Source organism: Caloenas nicobarica, chromosome 2 (genome assembly GCF_036013445.1).
Source record: "Caloenas nicobarica isolate bCalNic1 chromosome 2, bCalNic1.hap1, whole genome shotgun sequence".
NCBI classification, from domain to species: domain Eukaryota; kingdom Metazoa; phylum Chordata; class Aves; order Columbiformes; family Columbidae; genus Caloenas; species Caloenas nicobarica.
This window is the reverse complement of record NC_088246.1, coordinates 21340590-21355601: the sequence shown is the minus strand read 5'-3', so window position 1 is coordinate 21355601 and position 15012 is coordinate 21340590. Positions and strand designations below refer to the sequence as shown.

Here is a 15012-nt window from a genome sequence, read left to right as displayed (position 1 = left end):
TAGGTTTCATAAAAAATTAGGACTGAATTAGAATGTCATTTTTTAGAACCTAATTAAAACCTCTTTTTTTATGATGCACAAGTAGATATTATGCACACATTTTAAACCCTTTCTTTAATTTTGGGTATTTGCCATATGCAAGGTAAAAATAAGTGTAAAATAAAACACTGAGTGCAAAGTAAAATAAAAAATGACATGTCCTCATGATTCTTTAGTTATGATGGAGCATCAACAATTTGCTGCTGTTTTTCATGCAGATCTAAATCGAGACTAAGTTCTCTGCAGAGTAAAGGTTATTGTCTCTGAAATTATTTTTGATTAGTTTGCTTTTCATCTGTGTGAAAATACTGAATGTATTTCTGAGGATCTCCATTCCTGCTTTTCAATGATCATGCAGCCTGGATACAGAAAGCTAAGCTTTTATCCTGTGTTCCTTAGAACACATCATTTTCAGTAGATTCATCTCCAGATCCTTAAACAGCTTCAAATAGATACTGCTTTTTACAAAAGTAACCTGTACAATATCTCCTCCACTCCTGACTGTGGTCTGAAAATGAGAGCCACACAGCACTCAGATGAGTGCTGGGTGGGGAACATCTTTTCTGCATTTGGCAAAAGGTGAGGGAAACATTTATTGGCATGCCAGTATTAGGCGACTGTTGAATCTGATGATTTTAAGTGACAGAAATGGCCCGTAGGCCACAAAAGGAGAGTTCAATTTGCATTGAAAAAACACACTTCAGCTGCTGCTATTTACATAACCTTCACATATATCTGCAAGAGTGGATAAACTATTCATTTATATGCATAAGTTTAAAGTTAGTTTCTACAGCTGAGTCAGGTGAGAATTCCACTGTGTAACTCAACACAATGGAGGGTATTTATGAGTCTCCCATTAATGCCTGCTCATTTTTCACTGCAAACTACATTGCAGTGTTAACATTTTAGTTCAACTCTTCCCAGTGGTAAGAAAACAGAATGAATGTTACCACTCTTTAGAATGAAACATGCGAGTAGCAGATACTGCAATGATGAGCTTAATATAAATAATTACATAGACAGCAGCTTTGAATGCAAGTAATTAGTTTTGCATTAATGTGTTGCTTCAGATTTCTTTTCAGTTGGAATTAGTTAATGATTTTCTAAATTTACATATTCCTAATTAGTCAGTTTTAAATGTTAGCTATATACAAATTAATGTTTTATAAATTTTCAAAGATTTTTACCAGAGACATTTAATTCATAATTAAGAAAACTACTTTATGTAAAGAAAATAAATTGAACTATTTATTGTACAGTTTTGATGAATCACAGCAATCATAATGTTTTAGAGAATGTCATCCAGAGCACAATTTTCTTATTGCTTCTGAAAGCAAGCAGATGTGAACTAACTAATACATAATGTGAGTTAATAAGCAAGGTGATATCCTTATGGTTTTTGAGGTATACTTTCATTTTATTTATTGTTCGGATCTAAAATTATTTTGCTTATTTCAGGGTATCACTTTGGATTTTTATTGATGTACTGAAAGAATAAAATGAACCTCAACAAGACCCTTAGTTAACCTTACCCCTAATTTAACCTCCAGCATAGATTAGAGACATCTTCACTTGCTCTCAGTGAATATTGTGCACTCTAAAATAATTGTTATGCAAGTCAGGAAAGACTTCTTTCTAGGCATTATTTTCTAACAACAGTAGGGAATCATGATAGAAAATAATAATAATTTTAAAATGTTCCATTTAGTGAAGCATCCAAGCATTTGCCTAACTACTGAATTTAGTATGAGATCATTTCTAGACATAAGCACTTTAAATGATAGGGACCATAAGGTTAAACTGATCAGAGCTACAAAAGCCTGAAGATAGTTCAACACTCAAGAACAGATTCACAACAAGCAATACATTCAAGCATTATTGAGTTTGAGAGGGGATTTCAATTTTCAGGACAAAGCTTGGTAGAAACCTGTTAGCAAACTATCATGAACAGGACAGGTATAGAGAATTAAACTGGGTCAAAAAGGCTCACAAACGCAGCATAAATGCAATCTTTTGTGCAACAAACAGGTAACCATAGGAAAGTAAATTGTATTGGAACTGTGTGGGGTTAATTTCCACTGCATCAGAACAAACACAAAAAACCTAAAACTGGGCTACTCAATGAGAAAAGTGCATGCCTGAGTGGAACTGACTCCAGCTTAAGTCATATTTGCTGCCTAAATGCCACCTAAGCACTATAAGGAAGAGGGCCAGAAGTAAACGAAGGAAAAAAAATACTGTCTAATATAAACATACCTTTTTTAAACTTTTATTTTCTCTAGAGCAAGTGCAAACTAAAAATATAAAATAATTCATTTAAAAAGTCCATTTTGTAAGATTTGCTCTGTTTTTAGCAGTACCAGCTTTATATCAACAAAGAGAGAAATATATACTCCCAATGACTTTCAATCCATTTCCTTGGTATCTTGGCAGAATCATGGCCTTATATGCAAATTTTTCATGATGAACCCAATTCTAACATCTTTATGTGCTACTGTTATTATCTACTAAAATGTGGAAACAAAGAAGAAAAAAATGCAAAATCTAAAATTATTTTCATTTGTTCAAAAATAAATTCACTATGGGATCTATAATCATCTATCTAAAGACTACTTTCATAAGCCTTTTGAAGTAGCATTATCGAAAATTTTTTTGAGATTAACACGTTTATAAAACGTATCAAGAAAATTCTATATTTTCAGTCCCATTTAATAGTACTTGTCTTTGAGGGATTTATGATGTAATTCTGAATACAAATAAGCCAAAAGATCAGTAGGTTATTATTTTCACTGTACAAAAATCCATTATTGTTGTTTCATGTTTAGATTATATCCAATGTATGAAATACATTTTTCTAGTTGCATGATAGAATTTAACAACACTAGTGGCATGAAATTATGTCAGGAATATTCTATCATATGAAGCTTTCCATTGTTGATTTTCTGACATGAAATCAACATGAACATCAAAAGTCACTAAGCTAGCAAGTTCAAAGTTAGACAGCAATTTGAGGTCTTTTTCCTTGAAACTGTTCCACAAGCAACCAGATGGTAAAATACTACTATTCTGTTTACCTGAATGCATTAGCAGTTCATTTTTTTTGTACAAAATGCTATTGTTATTCATGATGCAGGTATTTGAGAGACTGAGCATGTTCCAGCAAATTTCTCCTGCTATAAAACCCCAGCCTGGTATCACAAAATATATAAACATACTGCTATGCCCAGTGGACTAGCAGTAGTAAAATAATGCCAAATTCCATATATTCCCTTACAGCATGCCACACCTTAATGCAGCAGTAGCTTTTGACTTCTGAGGTCAGAGAGCAATTCTTGTACTGTTTCAAAGGGCAAACTAAAACCCACCCATGAACTTTTGCACTTGATCTACTCTGCTTCAGCACAAGTCAACAGCAAAACTCCTCCTGTTTTTTACAGAGGTGGTGAAATTAATTTGTCTTTCCTTGTCTGTAACAAGCATAATATTATTTTCTATACTCACCTGTGGCAAATTGACCTAGAAAAGATTTTTAAAAGTTAAATTCTAGAGATAGTTTTGGTTTGGTTTTGGTTTGTTTTGGTTTGGGGTTTTTTGTTTTGTTTTGTTTCATTTTATTTTGTTTTTTTCCCCAGTACATAAGACAGAAATTACAGGAATCATCACATTGCTTTTATGGGAGACACCATGGGTGTAAAGAACACAGCGTTAGCATAGCCAGCTTCTTATAAATCAGTTTCCACAAACAGTTCTGGTGCTTCTGCTGGTAAAAAATCAGTTGCAATCATTTTCATTGGAAGAAAGAGAGACTTAAGTGCATGAGAAAAATTTATTTGTATGAGGTATCACAGAAACTTTTTTCCACTATTTTTTCCAGCAATGCAGGTAAGCATGGGATATTTCTTCTGTTGTCAGCTGTCTCAATTAAAGTCTGAAATTTAAAAATACTTCCTTTTTTTTTTTTTTCATTTGTACCCTGGAAAATTTAATGTATTATTTTATTTGATTTAATTCTCTATCACATCAAGCTAAGGTACAGAATCAGAGTGATGATAAACTATATCACTCTGATATAAAAATCTTTCTATTTACTATATGAAAATCTTTTTCTCACTCTGCTGAGAGCTCAGCCCTTACCGTTTATAATAACTTTCGATGAAATGAGTTCCTTGTTGATCCAGATTTTTGTTCACCCATTCATTATACAAATAGAGGAAGACTGTAGCTTGAGGGCTATTTTAACCCTTTCCTGTTACACAGTGCAAGTTTTTCTAATACTTTGGTATTGGCTCTTCTATACATACACGGCACAAGCAGTAACAGGATCAAAACAAATGCTGAATTTGAACTTTAGAAGGAAATCTTGCAACAACAACTATGGAGTTAGTATGATGTTTTCAGTAGCGCATTCTGTACTTAGGAGCTGTGTTTTTGTATAAGTTGTTTTGGGTTTTTTAATACGTTTACTAATCAAGATCAGCTGCCTTCCTATCAGTCCCTATGTTCACCTCAGAGGCAGTATAGATAACTACTGAAAGAAGAGAACCAATAAATATTCCTTTTTTCTTGTAGGACCTGCTGGTCCGCACCCTCCAACTTGCAACAGTGACCAGTTCACATGTGCATATGTGCAGCAGTGTTTGCCCCTTGCTGCAAAATGCAATGGGGCTGAAGATTGTGTGGATGGAAGTGATGAAATTAACTGTCCCATGGAGACACCTACTGCCACTTCTCCGGGTTCCTGCAAGCAAACAGAGTTCCTGTGTCATTCCAAAGGCTGTATCCCATCCCTCCTGAAATGTGATGGTGTGCCTGACTGCCACCTTAATGAAGATGAAGTTGGCTGCCGTAAGTTACTTTCATTGCTATAGTTAAGGTGATGCTAACTTACTTTCCTAAAACAGTGATGTGAAACAGAGCAACATGATGAAGTACAGTGTAAAATTCACTATCCCCTCATCAAGAAAAATATTATTTGTATCACTTATAATGTGTTACCTGGAAAGACACTCTACATTTGCAAATAATTTTACTTATGCATTCTTACTCCCTGGCTATCAATTTCAAAAAATGCTTCAAATCATTTGCATCATATTTCTGTTAATAATCGGAAGCACTTCCACTTTTATCCATAGAATGGTCAGCTGCATTTGCATTGCCTCATCTCTGGTTACAACATGACAGATAGACTTCTGTACTTCAGTAACAATCAAAGCAGTACTGACCTTTCAAGGATTTTGAAATCAAGTCTGTTCATGCAGTAGCAGCAATCTCTACTCCGACCAAGGAAAAGGGCTCACAAGCAAAATACAAGGACAACAGGCTTTGAACTGTAACTGTAATGAGATACCATAAAGTTCCAAATAGACACAAAAGTGTCTGTCCATTTCAAAGTATTTTGTTATTGGCAGATGAACTGAGGCCAAATGTTTCATTCCTAGAAGGTCAAACTAATTAGCTACATAGGACAAAAGAAAAAAAAAAAAAAGGAAAAACAAAAAAGAAAAAAAAAAAGAGGCCTTTTAATTATAAAAACATTTCTTCCTAAACTTCTCATTCTGCAGAAGTTTTTTTAACATTTTCTTTTTCATCCTATCAGAACCAAAACAATTAGTAAGTATCAGTTTCTAGTGAACTAGAAATTCAAGATCTTTAATATTTTGTATCAAAACTACTGAATGCAGGCCACTGCATCTGCTATTTCTTTTAACAAATTACAAAACCAGTATGGATTTTCTATACTATCTGTACATTTCTTTCTAGGCACTTTCATTTGGAAACAGGCTCTGTGGTTTTGTTAGTAAAAGGACTGATTTCGCAGGTATCTCTTTATCTTAAATTCTACATCCCCCAAAGGCATGTAGAAATTTTACATGTCCCTAAGTTCAAATAAACCTCATTAATCTTCATTTGGCCCTGTTTCCTCCTCAATGTCTCCTCTATCAGAGACCTCCCTGCTGTATCCTAGTACATTTACATCCCAGATCCACACTACAGCAGCTAATGTGTTCTAGAATCCCAAAATCCAAAGACCACAAGATTTCCATGATTATCAGTATTCCCCAAACAATGGACATATTGTTTAATTGCCTTTGACTTCTAAGCCATGCTTATGGAATGAGAGGAAACTAAGTCCTGTTCTATTGAAAGAACAAAAATTCTCCATAGATATTGCACACCTTGGGGTTCTGGTAGAAACTTAGCCAAATTTGTAATCACATTGTTACTACAAAATTCGGTTTGGACTATAAGATAGGAATACAGAAGTAGCAACTGATATTCCTTCTTTGAAGAAGATACTGGTTGCAGGCAAAGCAAAAAGAAAGTAGTTAGTGGTCATTTGGAATGAAATAATTGAAAAGTTGATTACTGTCCCAGCTGGTTCTCCCATCAAAAAGTATATGCCATGAAAGTGCAACATTTCATCTCTAGCTGTCTACTTTTAACATATGAAATGCCACGTAAGTTTGTCAACAGAGAAAAGTCAGAGAGAAAAAATTAAATATCTCACAAGTTGTATTTATTTTACTGAAATTTGTGCATAATCTATAAAATTAGTTGTACTAGTAACTCCAGCTTATGTGTACTGTAATAACAGTGCACCTTAGGAGTGGGGTTCTTTTCAGGTTTTAGATTGAAATGGAATATTTTTTTTTCTAAGCAGTTATGAACACAGATTAAGATTTAAGTAGCAAAGTCTTGTTTTGTTTTGTTTTGTTTATTTTCTTGGTGCAGGTAAAATTTCCTGTTGATTTTAGAAAATTTCAGTATAGGAATTACTGGCCCCTTCCATTTTGTGCATGCCCTGTTCATTAGTAATTTCATTCATTTAAGTATATCAATACATGGTCAAAAATGTTCTGGCTTTTGAATTCAGGGATTCATCAGAGAATGTTTTCTTCTGCGATGAAGACCAGTTGTCAAAATGCATCTTGTGTCTTTCAAAGATTAAGTATAAAACCCAAAAGAAGGCCAGGACAAAGGAAAACAATAAAAAAATGCATTAGTCAGATCTCTACTACAACCACAATTTCTACCACATAAATGCTTTTCTGCATGACATAGACATAATTTTCCATAGAATTCACTCAACAGTTAGGTTGTACAGTATTATGTTAATACTGTTTTATACCTACTAATGTGGTGGATTTTATTACTTGCTCCTTTTAACAATAAAATCTTGGAACAGTTTTCCAGTTATAGATGTTCTACTTGGCCAGCCTTCTTCTTGCTGTCAGTTTTAGTGAAGGGTACTTTATCTCGCCTATTTAATATTTTTTTTAATTGCCTGATTACAATAGTAAGAGGTGGAAAAAAAACACTTTAACACCAATGGGGTATATATATTAATTTTTCTCTGACCCCAACACCATCTGACTGAAATGCTAATAGCAATGAACAAAAAATTATTTCTCAGTTCTTTGTAATGAACCAAAATGTATCTGTTGTAGTCCTGTAAGTTTCAACTACCTAGTAAATATTAAAAATTATATACTTTCAAATTGGCTGTAATGTTTTTATCCTTTCTACAGATTTAATTTGGACCCGGAAAATGAAATATAGGCAAAAAGCTGATGTTTTCACTTTCATGTCTTCACTGTTGTTCTTGCCTCCATTTAATGTCTTTATCCCAAAAATACTTGAAGGCCCCTCATGAAAATAAAAAATAACTAGCTGCAGTAATTTGAAGCTACTTGTAACTCTGTTAACAGTAAGCAATATTAATTTTAGTTTCAGCGCACTAAAAGAATAGCATTATTTTTAAAATGTGTTCTCAACATTCTTTACCTCAGCACTAATAACTTAGTTCATTGTCCTTCCTGTCTGAAATGCTGGATCTGTGCAAAGTATTCAGCAGTCATATCCATTGCTATGACTGTTCCCTTTGTAAGTCATATAAATCTCAGTGCAATAAGCTCGTTCAAGGTAAAGGGACATGTCAAACCAACCTGATGGTCAATAGATGTAAATGGACCAAAACCAATCAACCTTTCTTCTGTTTTACCCTCAGATATGAGTCCAGCAGCCAGTCCAGGACTAGGGGAAGCAATAAAGGGCTATATTATGCCTTCGGTTCTTACCACAACCCTCAATGCAAGTTAGAGCTCAGGAACCGAATCTCTGTATTAGTCATATATACGGCAAACTACAAGCAGTACTCTATATCCACATAGTTTACAGCATCATCAAAATACACGTGCAGGCAAAAAAGTTCTAAAGCACATAAGAAGAGCAAGTTTTATGTCAAATTTCCAACTTTGCTTCTGTTGAAGTCCTAGTCTGAATATGTAATTATGTTTACAGACTGGATATTTGTGTGCAAATAACTGCTTATAAAACTGGTTCAAATAACATTGGGAATCATCCCCCAAATTGCAAAGGGTGTACAGGATTTGGTCTGATTGCACCAAAATAAGTATGAGATTAGTATTCGGTTAGGAAAGTGCAGCAGAGGGCATGAGACTCTCAATTACTTTCTGGAAAGCTGACAGTCATAAGAGATAGATGGTAGGATATGCTACAAATGTGCGGTGATGCTGTAATCTGCTGGAGTTTTTTCAGTCTGCCACGACCTGTTCCACTGGACTGAATGGTCAAGGAAATGGAGAGCAGAAAAGGAAATTTTCCTTCTTCTTGGTGTTGCTTTTATCCTGCTGTCACTACCAGCAAATTCCCTCTTCAATGTGAAGACTTGTCCAGTCAATTGAAGAGACTTTGATTTAAACGCATGTGCCGAACAGTACAGTGATGGTTTAAAATCAGCCAGAACTTTTGAGTTCTCATAAACGTGATTTGAAATTGGGAAAAAAAGCAAGCTAGTATTCTTCTACAAATTTTTCTGCAGACTTCAGTAAATGGTCAGTGCGTGTAACTAAAAGGTTTGATCCCACAAGCCCTTACTCACATGAGTAATTTCATATTTCTGAAAGAATATCAAAACTAGGAAGAGTTGACTGGCAAGATCAAAACTGGTAAGATTTGTCTCCATTGTTGTGGTCTAAATTGAACTGCAGTATTTTAAATTTAGCACACTCTTGCAGTCTGTATAGGCCAGTGATTTAAATTATAGCTGAGACTGGAACAAATACCTCCTCCAGCAGCCTGCCCATCCAGCCTGGGAGGCTTACTACTGTGTATACTGGCTCTTGACCAGGAACAGGAAATATTATGAAATTTAGATGCTGCAGTGGGGTATTTTTAATTTTCCTTGATTCTTTCTCCCACTCTGAACTCACAAGCTGATGTGAATATATTTAACTCTGATGGAGTCAGAAGAGTTCCCTCTGATTTGCATTAACATCATGGTGACAAAGCTCAGCTTAAATTACCTAAACAAAGACCTTAAAAACAATAGTTTAAGGCAGCATAAGAGAACATTGTGTGAGATAAAATGACAAAGTTGTATTATAGTCTACGGGAGTCTGCAAGAGTATCAGGTACATCCTGTAGAACAGTGACTCAGGAATAATTCAGTACCTGAAGGCTTATGTTATTCCAGCAAATTTACCCCTCATAATTCTTCTGGACAAATACAGAAAATATTACTAAATGCCCAAGAATAAAAAAAGTGTGCAAGTTTAGATTTTTCAGTATAGTATTTCTCTACTTTTTATATGTTAACTATGTTTTAGTATTTGGGTTTTTGTAAAAGAAGAAAAATACAGTGTGTTTTAAAAAAGTGGACTGAATTTGAAATCACTACTGTTTTGAAATTGGGTACATCTTTTTGAAACACCCTGTATATAATGTCTTTTTAAAATTTTTGTTTAAAAATTAATTCCATCATGTTAAATCTAGGTTATGAATGAAAGGTGACTGTTTGATGATATCTTTTTATGGGTTTTCATTCAGGTTTTGCAGCTTACTCTATCAATGTTTTAAGTAAAAACATCCACCTTAACAAATTTAACAGGAAAATCCAGCTTCTGTAACACCTGTGCTCTGGGTTTTTTTACTCATTTATCTACTCAATAGTAAACTTGTATGTCTTTGAAAAGCTTGTAGAGGTCACGCAGATGCAAGTTTATATACTATAGTATGAATCAATTTTTCTGGTAGTTTTTTAACAGTGAGAAAAAGAAATATAGGTGATAATAACTGTCATGTTACTTTTCATTTCAGCCATTAAAGATTGTTTCAATGGTTCTTTGTTATGTGCCTCAACTAATCAATGCATAGAAATCTTCCAGCGTTGTGATGGCATTGCAGACTGCATTGACTTCAGCATTGATGAGTCCAGCTGTTCAGGTACTTAGTTTTGCATAAAAATACCATTTGAAACAAAAAAGTATAGCCATTTCCTACTGAATCTTTAGACAGTCCTCAAACTTGTCTGTATTCCCTCTGCTAAAACTTAATCCAGTTACAACAGGCATGAATTTTTCTGATGAAAGTATGACACAGATAAAATAGTGGGTTTGATTTGGTGTTTTTCTTGCTGTAGGGATGTAAAACTAACCTTCAGTAAAAGTAAATGTGATGTTGTGAAAATCCATGTTAAGGGATGTTAAAAGTTGACAATAGTGTATCACTGACATCCTCCTCTACTTATACACCTTTATTCTTTTCAAGACTGATTTCTCTAACTCTTTTCAGAGTGTAATTCTAAGTGTTAAAATTCTGGACATCTTTAATAAGAAGGCTAGTGACACAAGAGTGTCTGTTCATCACCCCTGTAAAAATGCTATTAATAATAAAGTAGATTTAGGTACTAAATAAATATAAGTTCAGTTATTTTAGTAAGTGGCAAAAGCTCCATTTCTGGACTCAAATGAAACTCTGACTTGAGAAAATTACAAGCCTGTTGAAGTGAAGCACCAGGATTTCTGTAGGGTCAAGAGGAGCCTATTGACTATAATATATTTATGACTTGACACTGGTATCACCAAGTCAAAGTCTAAAGCAGGGGTGTCAAACTCATTTTCACTGGGGGCCACGTCAGCCTCGTGGTTGTCTTCAAAGGGCCAAATGTAATTTTAGGACTACTCCTACATTTATACAGTCCTATTATACAGTGAAAATGAGTTTGACACCCCTGGTCTAAAGGGAGAGACTTTGGAAGTATTAAGCACCTAAAATGACAGGTGCAAATATTCTGCTGTTTTGAAAATCAGTAATAACACATATAATAATGAAGGGGGAAATTTTAAGTTATCATTTTGGTTCCTATATTTGTAGTTTGTCCTGAAGAATACTGCAAAAATGGTGGAAGATGCATCATCAAAGATGACATTCCGCTATGCCAGTAAGTTTCATTGGGGATTGATTTGTGCCTGAAGCTGGGAAAAAGTGCTGTTGGAAGAGCTGGTTTGTTCCTCAGGGACTGAAATGATGCTCAATAGAAGTGTATTTTTTAAAGTCTCTATATGCATGCACTATAGTTATTTACAGTTGCTGAGTTAAACCACATTTGGAGAAGAATGCTGTTTATCAAAAAGATTTTTCTGTAACTTTAATCTACCATTACATGAGACAACCTCTTCACCTGACACCTTAAGTTTTCTGTGTCACATGTTTCACATCAACATATAACACACGCTTCTATGCAATATGATGCCTTATATGCAGCAGGTGTTGTGTATCTCAGACGAGATGTAGAGCAGGCCGTGTTCTCATTTTTACCTGAACACGTGATGTATTTCTGTTATATGTTATTTTCTGCATATATCTGGAGAAAGAGGTAATGTTTTTCCACTTATGCTGAAAAAAGGGTTAAATATATGCTTATATTTTTCTGGAAATTCTCTATGCTGAAAAACAAATACAATACAAATAATGTATGCAATTCTGATGTGGAAACTATGAGTTCTTAGAAAGTGTCTCAGGATATCTGACGGGATTCATTTATACAAGATATCACTCTGTTTCCCACTGGGAAATTACAGGAGACTTTTTAAAGTGCAAAGAAAGCAATGTTACATGTTATCATACTTTTGTCCTTCATGTACTTCAGTGGATCTTGCCGAAGAGTTTACCAAATTATGAAAAAAAGTAACTGTTCTATCAGGATATCTGTCTTAGTCAAGATCAAACATTAAGGCTTGCCTCCTAGTCTCTAGGAAACTCACTTTAATAAGCTTGCTGACAAAACCTCAGTTATTGCAGAATCTGTATCTTTCAAGACAAGTTTGCCCTTTACTGGTTGAAGAAATGTGATAAATAACACACTCAGGAAATGCAGGCACTTCCATATGGAGTACTTTGATTTAGCTCTCAGAAAAAACCTGTTAATTATCTGCAGATTTCCCAAAGAACCTCCTCTGTTGTAGAATAGAGAATGGTCTCGTCAAGAAGCTTGGAATTTCATTAAGCTGACTATTTCAAAACTTCTCGCAACACAGAAAGAGAGAAAGGAGACTGAAAACATAGGAGAAGGTTACACATTAAACGAAATGGATAGCCAGCAGAAAATAAAGAGATTGGGAATAGCCAAGGAGTTTACAATTGGTAGATTAAACAAATGAACAACAAGAAAATTGCTTGTAGGGACAAGACACTGGGGGAGCAATTGAGATTTTAGGGATACCAGAGATTTACAGAAATTGAGTTTATGTTAGGACTTGCAAAGGGAAGGAAACAAAAATAGCAAGCATTTCTTTATCCACAGAAATAAAATCTAATTGGAACAATATGATAATTAATAGGTTACTTCTCCTCAGCATTCAGTAAGAAACATCATACTGAATAGGTAAATGGAGCAAAGGCACATAAATGAAAATGACCCATCTTATGAGCTAGCATAAATCCAAGACCTGTATGTTCTTGTGTTGGGGAAACAGGTCATTTCTTTTCAAGAATACTGTAAAACTAATGCATGTTCAGAGAATGATAGAATCATTTCGGTTGGAAGAGACCTTCAGGATCATCGAGTTCAACCATAACCTAACCTAACTCTAGCACTAAACCATGTCCCTAAGAACCTCGTCTAAATGCCTTTTAAAGACCTCCAGGGATGGTGACTCCACCACTTCCCTGGGCAGCCTGTTCCAATGCCTGACAACACTTTCCATGAAGAATTTTTTCCTAATATCCAATCTAAACATCCTCTGACACAACTTGAGGCCATTTCCTCTTGTCCTGTCACTTGCTACTTGGCAGAAGAGATCAACACCCTCCATGCTACAACCTCCTTTCAGGTAGTTGTAGACAGCAATAAGGTCTCCCCTCAGCCTCCTTTACTCCAGGCTAAACAGCCCCAGTTCCCTCAACCATTTCTTATCAGACTTGTGCTCCAGGCCCCCCACCAGCTTTGTCGCAGTCCTCTGCACTCTCTCTAGTACCTCAATGTCCTTCTTATGATGAGGAGCCCAAAACTGAACACAGGATTCAAGGTGGGGCCTCACCAGTGCTGAGTACAGTGGCACAATCACTTCCCTAGTCCTGCTGGCCACTATTCCTGATACAAGCCAGGATGCTGTTGGCCTTTTTGGCCACCTGGGCACACTGCTGGCTCATATTCAGCTGGCTGTCAATCAAAACCCCCAGATCCCTCTCTGCCAGGCAGCTTCCCAGCCACTCTTCCCCAAGCCTGTAGTGCTGCCTGGGCCCGGCACCCAGGCACCCTGCAACAGTGGAAGGCTTTCTGAAAACTCTGCTGTTAAGGGTTGTCACTGGAGAACAGCAAATGGAGAAGAAAAGGAATAGCCAGATGAGCAGTCTGATATCACTACCGCTGAAGGCTTTATAATATTTTTAAGAAATTACTCATACATATAATAACAGGGGAGTTAGCCATTTCTAAGATAAGCATCTGCATGATATTTGAAAATCCAACATGTCAGCTTCATGAAAACAATTAAAGGGATAAAAATATATCCCAGTTTTCATTCCCCAGGAGGAAAAAATTAAAATCCTAGAAATTAATGTAGAAAAGACACTATTTTTTACTTTTTTTTTTTTTCTTTCCCCTCAGTTCTTAGCTTATATATCCTGATAAAGGGATGATAGAGTAGGGTAGACATATCTTCTCTTCAGAGCAACTGCTCTTCTGAACTGCAGGGTAGGTCAGGAGAAAAAAGCAGAGTGTATAAGAAGGCAGGGAGGCTGTGGGAGAGCAAGGAGATGGCTGAAAAGAGCAGAGGAAGGATACTGCCCTGTCACAGGAGTGGCAAAGAGAGAGAGTCTTCCCAGATACCCAGAGGTACTTGTGTGCCAGTTACAATGATCCTAGAAGTCATCAAGTTTACTAATAGTCTTCAGTGACAGAGTGGACAAGGGGAACATTTTATCCTTTCATTTCTATTTTTTCTTGCGTAACAGATCCCGGTCTTCTTCCGCTTGAGATTCTTGCGTTCCATTTTCTGTAAATTAAAAACTGATTCTGAAATTTAAAAGTCTCTTTGGCCCTCTCTGAGAAGCTTGTTTTAACGACAAAAACAAAAGTCTTATCAGGTCTCAAAGTTTTATCTGATTCAAGGTTCCATCCCATTCCTATAAAAAACAAAACTGATGTTCATCTTACCTTAGTTTGAATTATATTGATAGAAAATAGCCTCTGGTGACATGGGGTGGGTTTTTTTCCATGTTTTTAATGCAATGTAGTTGAAGTAGTTAACTTTATAGACTCCTTGAAGTAGTTTAATATGTCAGCATGAGAACAGAGTGAAATTGCAGCAGCTGCTTCAGTGAAAGAAATCAACTATTTGAAGAGATTGAAAATTGACAATAGACTTATATATTTAATATTTCTCAAGTTTCTTTGATGCTGTACATTTTTACATGTGTGTACTCTTGTTGCCTAGATATATAAAGTGATTACTCAGGATGTCAACCTGACATCCTTTCAGTAGTATGTAACTAAGAGGGTTCAGTAGAAGGTGGAAGGTGAGCTCTAACATTCTTCTATGAAAAGGAATCTGCAGACTAGGTGGTAAAGGTAACAGCGGATACAAGTCCAGATAGTTTCAGTGTATATTGGACTGGATAACAGGGTTTAGTATACCAGGTTTCTGTCATTTCTATTCATGCTACTGAAAA

The 15012-nt window shown here is 35.6% G+C and overlaps 1 protein-coding gene across 1 annotated transcript in view; it reads left to right on the top strand.

Annotated features, from left to right (window-relative positions):
• MALRD1 (MAM and LDL receptor class A domain containing 1) overlaps positions 1-15012 on the top strand; it is a 257882-nt gene that overhangs the window by 202831 nt on the left and 40039 nt on the right. The window contains exons 33-35 of the mRNA XM_065627902.1: positions 4609-4884; positions 10159-10284; positions 11215-11281. Coding sequence (XP_065483974.1) covers positions 4609-4884; positions 10159-10284; positions 11215-11281 — 469 coding nt within the window. The remainder of the gene's footprint in view (positions 1-4608; positions 4885-10158; positions 10285-11214; positions 11282-15012) is intronic.